This window comes from Zeus faber, assembly GCF_960531495.2.
Source record: "Zeus faber genome assembly, chromosome: 8".
Taxonomy (NCBI): domain Eukaryota; kingdom Metazoa; phylum Chordata; class Actinopteri; order Zeiformes; family Zeidae; genus Zeus; species Zeus faber.
The window spans coordinates 17,331,293-17,341,072 of record NC_137195.1 but is presented as its reverse complement, the minus strand read 5'-3'; the positions used below and the strand labels follow the sequence as shown (position 1 = coordinate 17,341,072).

Genomic DNA, 9,780 nt, shown 5'->3' with positions numbered 1-9,780 from the left:
AAAACAGCATTATGTCACCCTCAAAAATACATTGACACGTTCCCAATATCAGAACAAACTCAGTATCAGGACTTTTAATACAAAGTGAATTAACTTTATAAAGGTGCAGATCTCGATAGTGTCACGTTGTGACACTTTGACAACACAAATCATCACAAGATCACTTGATATCTTGATCTGCACCTTTTGGATTTAAGATTCAAATTACGAATCGTGAATCTAAACTTGAATCTCGTACTGTTAACGCCGCTTTCTGCAGATGGCCGAAGCTGTACAAGAGAAAAGTCGTGGCATGAAATTTGCGGAGCAACAGCTCGTGCGGCACGGCTGGATACAAGGTGGCGTAGAATGACTTCTATTTGTTCATCCATCCTGGACTGGACTGCACCACTGTGTACTATGTGATATTTTCCAGTTACGATCGTTATATTTTATTATTTCAGGGATACAAGTGTACTGTCTGATCTAATGTGAAGGGTTGTGTCCACAGGTAAAGGACTCGGGCGGGAGGAGAATGGCATTTCCGAGGCAATCAAGGTCAAAGTGAAATGTGACAAGGATGGGGTGTGTATCTATATGTTACTAAGGTCAATTAAAGTTGATGGCACGCAATAAACACAATTTGAATTGTATAGTTGTTCTTCCTGTGTACTTTTATGAATTTATCCTTCCCCCCTTTTGGAAGTTCAAGAGATTATTTGTCACATACAGTTACTATTGTTATGATGCTTTATTGGTCCTTCTTCAAATCATGTTTTTACTTGGACTCTTGTCCATCGGTAATGCAAATTTGGCAACTGCAAAAGTAACCCTGTTCAACATTTTAATGACTTTTGGACTAAATTTGGCTATTTTAAACTTAATACATTTGGATGCGGTCATTTTCCTGCTAGTCATTTTTCTGATATTGTTTTCCATGATTGCTGAACAGATATATATATATATTTTTTAAATCTGACAATTGAAAGAATTTCAGTCACTGAAGCCCAAAGCCTGCTGGTTAAATATTGTTTTTCTGGGACAGATTGGACATAAGAAGGGGGAAGAGTTCACCTTCCATTGGTGGGATCATGTCTTCAATCAAGCTTCAGCCAGTCTGCAGGTGGAAGCTAACCAGGTAGATCCTGTTCCATCTGTACATGCACACACACAATGATTTAATCGGTGTGTGAATGTGGTGTGTTTACGGATATTAATGTGGTGTGTCATATCCGTTATGCATAGTACTCATAAAGCTTTGCTTTTTATATCAGTTTCACTACTCCACAATATCATTATTTCCATCCTAATCAGAAGAGCGCAGACAGCTGAGTGTTGTCTTGTCTTTGACGCAGAACGGTGTGAAGGTGAAAAAGACTGTGGAGGAATCTCAAGAGGTGATGATCTCCAATAAGAAACCACGTAAAGCCACTCTGTCTAAAGACAAAATGTACGGATGCTTTGTCAAGGTAGGTGTGCTTTGGGTATTTTAGAGGAACTGTTGACCTCATACTGACAAATAAAGCGATCAGCCACAACTTTAAAACCACCACTAATAGCTGCTATTATTGTGTAGCTTCCCCTTAGGTCGCCAAAACAGCTGTGACCCATCAAAGCATGGATTCCACAAGAACTCTGAAGCTGTCCTGTTTGTAGGTGTTTGTATTTGGCACCAAGACGTTAGCAGCAGATCCTTTAAGTCCTGTAAATTGCGAGGTGTGGCCCCCATAGATCAGGCTTGTTCCAGCACATCCCACAGATGTTCCATCGGATCAGACCCTAACCCCGACCATCCACATGATGTAGAAGAAAACAAGATTCACCAGACCAGGCCACCTTCTTCCATTGCTCCATGGTCCAGTTCTGATGCTCACATTCCCATTGTAGGTGCTTTCGGTGGTGGACAGGGTTCAGCATGAGCACTGCAGGCCACAGCCCCATACACAGCAAGCTGTGGTGCACTGTGTGTTCTGACACCTTTCTATCAGAGCAGCATTAACTTTTTCAGCAATTTGTGCTACAGTCGCTCTTCTGTGGGATCGGACCAGACGGGCTAGGCCTCACTCCCCATGCACATTAATGAGCTCATGACCCTGTTGCCGTTTCACTGGTTGTCCTTCCTTGGACCACTTTTGGTAGGTACTAACCACTGCATACCAGGAACACCCCACATGACCTGTAGTTTTGGAGATGCTCTGACCCAGTCGTCTAGCCATCACGATTTGGCCAATTTGGGACAAGAGGAGCAATGTTATTCACTTCACCTGTCAGTGGTTGTGGCTGATCGGCGTAAGTCACTCTGAGGAAACACAATCCTCTCTCTGCCTGTCTTTCTGTCTCTCTCTTTCTGTCTGTCATTCTGTCTGTCTCTGTCTGTCTTTCCCTGTATGAAGTCTTTTACACAAGCTGCACTCAATTAAAGTGTTTCATTTATTTTGATACACGTCACTTCATGTCTGTTCATGTTGACACTTTTGACTTCCGATACTGAGTACCAATCTATTACTTGTACTGAACAGTATAGACCTGTACAGTAAATTTAGCCTCATTAGAATATAATGATTCGCTTCTAATCAATATTTCTCCATGAGAGACTAAAATCACTGTTACTTAAGTTACAACAGTTTTGATTTTTCTGTTAGTCTCTCAGCTCAGTATCTGATGGAATTCTCTGATACTTTGTTGCCTGATATTGGACAGATTTTACATATCCGTATTGGTGCATTCCTCACGGTGAACCACGGCCTGACGTGTTGAGGTTTTGATAGAATTTGGAGCACATTTTGTGTACAAACATGTTTACAGCCTGTGGGTCAGTTTGACCTGGAATTTAAGCGATGTCTTATTTTAACGTACTGTAAGTACACTGTAAAGGTTGAAGTTAGAAATTCACATTGTCTTTGTTTCCAGTCGGCCACTCTGCTGTCGGGTCAGGAGCAGCCGGAGCCAAAGTCCTCCATGTTGGACGACAGCAGCAGTTCAGACGACGACGAGGACCGGCGACTGGACCTCTCCAGTACCACCAAGTAAGATTATTTTTTTTCAGTAACTCAGTTCCATTCTTAACACAAAAGGTGTGTGTGTGTGTGTGTGTGTGTGTGTGTGTGTGTGTGTGTGTGTGTGTGTGTGTGTGTGTGTGTGTGTGTGTGTGTGTGTGTGTGTGTGTGTGTGTGTGTGTGTGTGTGTGCGCGCGCGCGCGCGTGCGGGTAGTGAAAGAAGAAGAAGGCACTTAGGCCGAGACCAACAATATGAGTGGGATGTCTGCTTGTCAAGTTTCATCCTTTTCTCTCATCACTTCCTTCTTGATTCATGTCTGACGTGTTTTATTTGTCTTATTGACTTTGATGTTCCACTGAAATGCACTTTGTACTAATTATTACATTGTCATTATATAATAGACTTTCCGACGCTGATCTGGTGAAAGCCTGTGGAGGAAGAACCGCTCACAAGTATGTCGTTCAGGAAACAATACATGTTTTTGGTAACAACTTCTCGTGAAAGGTGTGGGTTTTTATTGTTGTTGTTGTTTATCTTTGGAGTAGATAACAAACCAATAGTAGTAGAGCTGATCAATATATTGATATATATGTACATATCTAGTACTAATGGACGTTTCTCAAAATATCATGTGCTGTGAATAGTTAATGTGAGAACTAAAACATATTAATCAGCAGTAAAATCAATTTAAAAACCAACCTCTGACCACCTGCCAAGGAAGTACATTCACCTTACTCTGAAATTGAATGAATTATCTTTGTGTTGCTATAGAGGAGCGCGGCACGGCTTGACCATGAGCGCCAAGTTGGCCAGACTGGAGCAGCAGGAGGCAGAGTTCATGGCCAAGTACGGCAAGAAAGGCCAATCAACAACCTCGTCGGAGGGCAGCGCGCCAGCCAGCCATTTGGCCGCTCCCGCCCCCGAGAGCCAGAACGGGGCGAGGGACGTGTCTCGAAGCAAAAAGTCAAAAAAAAAGAAATCCCGCAAGGACGCCGATGAAGATGTAAAACGGTTAAAATGTGAGGCGTCTCCAGAAAGCTGCGGAACAGTGGACTCTAAACTCAAAAAGACGATGAGAAAGGGAGCCAGGTCTAAGGAAGGCGGTGATGAAATAGCCATTATCCCGGAGGAGGAGTCCGGCCCAGTCGTACACGTGGAAGATGCCGCAAGGAAACGTAAAAAAGGCAAAAAGAACCGGAAGGGACACGGAGAAGCACCTGACACCGAAGCGCCGGCAGAGAAGAACACAGGAGACAACGGGGAGATCTCCTCGGAGCAACAGACTGAACCCATTTCCAAAAAAAAGAAGAAGAAGAAGAGGTCCTCCAAGGAGCGCAGAGATCCTGCAGACACGGAGCAGCACGACACAGAATTTGACGAGGAATGTCTCCCCAAAAACCAAAGGAAAGGAGGGGAGGGATTGCCCGTAAGGCAGAGGAGGAAGAAGTGTAAAGACGACAGGAAGGCTTTGGAGTGTGTAAATGAGGAAGTCCCTCCTCCAAAGAAGAAGAAAAAGTCCAAAGAGTGAGTCTGTGGCATTGCCGGACTCTCACAGTCGTCCTTTGTGTTTTATTGCTCAAGGCTCTTTCAACTATATCTATCATATCTGAGGAAGAAAGATATTTGGTCCTTTGCTGCCAAACGAACACGGTCCATTGGAGGACGCTTGGTAGAAATTTGATCCCATTAATTGATCATGTTCATGCCGTCATGATTTTTAGATCGGCCTCCGGCATCTATTTAACACTTTTGAGAAAGAATCTGTGCTGAGAATTCTGTATAGCTGTCATTTTGCTAACTCTTTTTAAAGAAGCCAATAGTCTTATTTTATTTTCCTCGCCAAGGAACATTTTTTGTTCCTCCCTTGTACAATCATCTGCTGTTTTGAACATTACAGCAATACAGGACATAAGGAATACATTTAGAGATGAACTTGGAACTCTATTAAATGACTGCAACAATCAAGCGAATTTCTGTGCACAATCTTATTACCTGCAGTTGCAGTTTGAGGTTGTGGAGACTCCTCTAAAAGTTCCGCCAATATCCAAAAAATGTCAACAGCCCTGCTGAGCTGTGGATTCCTGGAAGTGTAGTCCAGACAAGGCACAAACTGTAATTCATAGAGTTTGAGTCCAGTACATTTTAATATAACCTTTGTTAAAAAGTCTCGGATTGGGACTCGCCGGGAGCCCACAGGCTGCATGCTTCATGTGCCCGAGATACATGGTGCTGTTTCGAAATCTGCACTCTGTCCATTCCCCCGGAAGACTTCATATTCTGTTCCAGGTCTTAGTTAACTTTGCTATGTCACACAAAATTAGGTCTAAATCGTCACGCCTGCCTACGCCAACATTTACAAAAAAACACTTCACAATTAATTACACAGGCAAACGTCTGTTTTATGAGGAATATTGGCAAAAGTACAGTATTTCAAAACCTTTTTGTAACATGAGGAACTTTTTGCGTCATTGCAGATACACTGACGGTAACCTGAGCAACGTGCAATAAACAGACACATGAAGAGAGGGAGACCACTGCATTGGTGGGACAACATCTGCAAAGTTAAAGCCATTGAAACACAGATCTGCGCGTAGACCAGCTGTCCTTCTGTGCTAGGAAGCCCGGCTAGAGCAGTTACCAACTTTAAATAATCTTTAAATGTTTTAAAATAATTTCAGATAAACAAAATATAGGGAAATGTTTAATTTATTTTACATTTTTATTTTTTATTTCAACCAATGTGTTAATTATTACAAAATTATAATCAATATAACTTGCAGCTAAAAAAGGCATTTTGTTTAGAAGTGTCTTACTATCAAACTTTACCCAAATGCCTTTTGTCCAATTAGTGCATTGCATATTTGGCTTTTATGTGAATCCATCCTCCATCCGTCCCCCTTTCATGCCCCCAGAGAACGAATCACATATAAGAACAACTAAAACAAGTTATATGATAAAATATCTTTCTTAGCACATGTTCAGCCTGTGGTTTGGGGCTGGATGACATGTAAAATAAACCACCACCAAACTACAAAAATAAAAAAATATTAACATTAACATCCATTATGACATTTTAGATCTTAAACAAACCAATGCACCGAGTCCTTCAGGTTGTGAAAACTTGATATATTTGATTCTAATAACGAGTGGTCAAAGGTTGCCTCCTCATCAGGATTTTATCAAGGATTTGGTTTCACAGATCCATCGGTTTTTCATAGTCCAGCTTGCTGGGTCCCAGTTGGCTGATGGATCCCTGCCTGGGATAATGAGCGTGCCATACCCCTTGTAACCAAGTTGTTCTGGCATCCAAAAGCTGGCAAAAAAAAGAAACAAGGCAACACATCTCTGGTCATGAAAGCCTGTGTTGGTACCAGTTTATACTACAGTTTCCATAATGAGCTGTGGTGGTAAAGGTTGGAATAGTGTTTACCACCAGGGAACAGTGCTTATTTATTGGTATTGCTGTTTTGAAATGTTTTTGGTTTGCTGATGTCCTATGTTGTTGGGCAAGGTGGTACTTACTTCGTAGTGAGCGTATTTCCATCCACCCAATGCCACGCTGAGTCACGAGAATGGTACCTCAAGCCGATCCAGTAGCCATGTGCATCATCTTTGTAGAAGGCAGTATGGTTATTGATGAATTCCTTAATAAGAGATAAAACAATGAAATGTCACGGTGCTGATTATGATGATTTCACTCAATTAGCGAATCCAGATTGCTGAATCCAAATTTAAAAAATGCCTAAACTGATTTGCTGTTTACCGGTAAAACCATTACAGAGAAACACTTTCACGTTTTAAATGCAAAGGACAACATTTTTTTTTAAACTCACTTTAGTTTGACCGGAAGAATGTCTTACCTGTTCCTCCTGACTGTCACTGATGACCAGGTGTGCGTTCTGCTCTTTGCAGTGCTCTACACTGTCCTCCCAGCCCTTCCACTGGGAGGAGTAATTCAGCTCCTGAAACAGGTAGCAGCTGGAGCCGAACAGCTGCCAGCCCTCCTGACAAGGTTTACATGCTGCGTAGACATAGAGAATTCAAAATGCATTTGGTGCTAAAAGTGCTAACATGGAGTGTGTACATTGTGTGTGAGGAAAATAACAAACTACATCATATAATGGTCAGTGCAACGATTCACTGGACACACGACGACGCTGAACTGAGCAGCCCATCCACAGCGTCTGTTATCGTGGTGCATTGAAAGTCCTCTGAATTTTTAGACCTTTTTTTTTTTCTACACGCAGACCACCTAAAACCATGTCTAGATCTGTACTTATAGTAGTAAAACTACTGTACTTATAGATCTCAAACCTACATACTTTAACTTTGCAAAACACATTCAAATATTTGGCATGTCATATGCAATTACCTTTTTGTGGGCAGAGTTTATGTACTGGAAAGTCATCAAATCCCATGATGACGCCAATAGTCCAGTTGAGGCTGTCTTTCTCCCTGATCAGCTCCTGGATCCGTCTCTCCAGGTCCATCTGCTTTGAGCTCAGCTGCTGGTTCCGACGGGTCAACTTGTCGTAGTTTGAATATTGCTCAGTGATCACTGCATTGACTGTGGACAGAGTATTGCTTTTAATCCATGTTATCCAGGTCTGCCTAATTGAATTCCTTTTTTGTTGTTGTTGCGCATTTTTGGTGCTCCTCCCAGCGCTTTGATTTCGGGGTTTGTCTACTGGTACCTCACTTATTTACTTATTTACCAAATGAGACAGTGAATGGGTGACATGCTCGCTGCTTGCTTACTTACAGTGCATACTGAGGACAATGATGGTGCTAATCAACAGCACACAAAGAATCCCCAAACCTGTCGCCAACAGCTTGAGTCGGCTCGGGTGCGGCGCTGCTTTTCCGTTTTCTATCAACGAAAGCTGACATTTAAATTGCGATCAAACCGACATGCAGTATATAATAAGGTTGTTTCATTATGTTTCCACACGCTCCCGCGGACCTGGTTCGGCGGACAGTTCTTCGAAAGCCGTTTGCTTCGGCTTCACCTGGAGGTAGATCACCTTGCCCTCGTCCTCTCTCTCTGTGAAGAAAACGATGCGATGAAGGAATAACGGCGCAAACTGCAGCTGCTCAAAGAGCCGTTGGGGGATTCTTTGACAGATGACGTACGATGGCGATGGAACTTTCCCTGCACCCATTTTTGGGGCATTTTCCAGCATCTGGGGTAAACGCCGTGGAGTACGATGACAGAAGTTCGGGGTATGAGTACGAACAGTATCTCACAAACTGTCCGTTACATCCTCATGGGCAGTTTCTACCGATCGACTTGTTAATCCCCCGTAACAAAGAGTCTTCAAAGACTTACCTTTTGGAGGAATCCCACTGGATTTAAAGATCACATTTGCGTAAGTTAACTCTTCCTCCATGTTGCCCTCTGTGGATCAGTATGTTTACATTCCCTAGGCAAACACAAATGGTGACTTGAGATAATAGCTCTTACTAAAATGGCTTTGGACAAGACGTACACACACAGCTGTGGTATGAGGGATGATCTATTGTTCCTGTTCTATTTAAGAACTTCTGCTTTTCAACATTTATTATGAAACCCAAGACAAGTCGGATGAAAATGTGAAACGAATGTTACACACCCATCAAAACAGCTTGTTCAGCTGCTAGAACATAGGGATTTAAAACATGGGTTGCAGTGGTTTCTTTATTATTCAAAATATATTAACATTGCTAAGTTCTATGTTGGTGTATCACATTTAAATAAAGGTAAAAAAAAAATGATACATACACAGTGTATGATAATTAGTTAATACGTTTATCTAATCTGTCAATTATGTGGCAGCAAATCAATGAATAAACGTGGTCCAGATGTTCAGTTGTTTCTCACACCAAACCAAAAAGACCAAAAATAAAACAGAAATCTGAATGGGGAAGTAATGTGTCGGTGTCTTTGACTGAGTGTTGATGGGTGGTTTGGGTATGTCAGAAACTGCAGGCAGACAAACAGACAGACGGACATTTAGGAGTACGAGACATAATTGACCTTTTCATGAAGTAAAAGTACTAATGCCCTGACACGAAAGGATTCTAGCGTGGTGGTGTCTGCACAGCCTTTTAGGAACCGGGCTCCACGGGACTCTGTGGCATGGTGGTTGCGATGCTGTGTTTGAGATCTGCTGTCACAGCTTCAAGTCCACATGTTGCCATTTGACATTAGGTTTGCTGCTGTTTGGTCAATCAGATGACCGGAGTATAGAACATCACTCATTAAGTCTCTGTGGCTCAAAGATTAAAGTCGCACTCACTAATATAGTTCAAAACCCATTTTGTGTATTGTGTTCGATATGTCTGTTTTAGGACTGGATATGGAGGAATATATATATATATAGATATATGGAGAGAGAGAGAGAGAGAGAGAGACACTATTATTATGAGAACGTTTGTTTATATATTTGTGAATTTGTGAATATTTATATGAGAACCTTAATGCAAAATCTTGCATAAACACAACATATGTCATTTTATTAGGTGTAAAAGTGTGTGTGTGCACGTGTGTGTGTGTGTGTGTGTGTGTGTGTGATATAGATACAGTATGTATGTATTATTATATATGTATATACATGTGTGTAAAATGGTAATTATATATTACCAATGACAAAATATGTTTAACATAAATGTAAAAAAAAAAAAAATATATATATATATATATATATATATATATATATATATATATACATATACATACATATATATATATACATACATATATACACACACACACATACACACATATATATATATATATATATGTATATGTATATATATAAATAT

General features: G+C 41.3%; 2 protein-coding genes across 2 annotated transcripts in view; one reads left to right on the top strand and one right to left on the bottom strand.

Moving 5' to 3' along the window:
• gpatch4 (G patch domain containing 4) overlaps positions 1 to 4,909 on the top strand; it is a 5,422-nt gene extending 513 nt beyond the window's left edge. The window contains exons 2-8 of the mRNA XM_080005607.1: positions 260 to 338; positions 491 to 564; positions 1,025 to 1,117; positions 1,335 to 1,448; positions 2,890 to 3,005; positions 3,378 to 3,428; positions 3,748 to 4,909. Of these exons, the coding sequence (XP_079861733.1) occupies positions 260 to 338; positions 491 to 564; positions 1,025 to 1,117; positions 1,335 to 1,448; positions 2,890 to 3,005; positions 3,378 to 3,428; positions 3,748 to 4,504 (1,284 nt within the window). The 3' untranslated portion in view covers positions 4,505 to 4,909. The remainder of the gene's footprint in view (positions 1 to 259; positions 339 to 490; positions 565 to 1,024; positions 1,118 to 1,334; positions 1,449 to 2,889; positions 3,006 to 3,377; positions 3,429 to 3,747) is intronic.
• A 526-nt stretch (positions 4,910 to 5,435) lies between these two features.
• LOC307233470 (asialoglycoprotein receptor 1-like) lies at positions 5,436 to 8,366 on the bottom strand (the record flags this gene model as incomplete). The annotated part of the gene is made up of 7 exons (XM_080004806.1): positions 5,436 to 6,289; positions 6,499 to 6,620; positions 6,837 to 6,997; positions 7,349 to 7,543; positions 7,796 to 7,846; positions 7,940 to 8,020; positions 8,306 to 8,366. The coding sequence occupies 7 exons, from the start codon at positions 8,364 to 8,366 to the stop codon at positions 6,145 to 6,147; spliced, it is 816 nt and encodes a 271-aa protein (XP_079860932.1). The 3' UTR covers positions 5,436 to 6,144.
• Between the last annotated feature and the right edge of the window lie 1,414 nt (positions 8,367 to 9,780).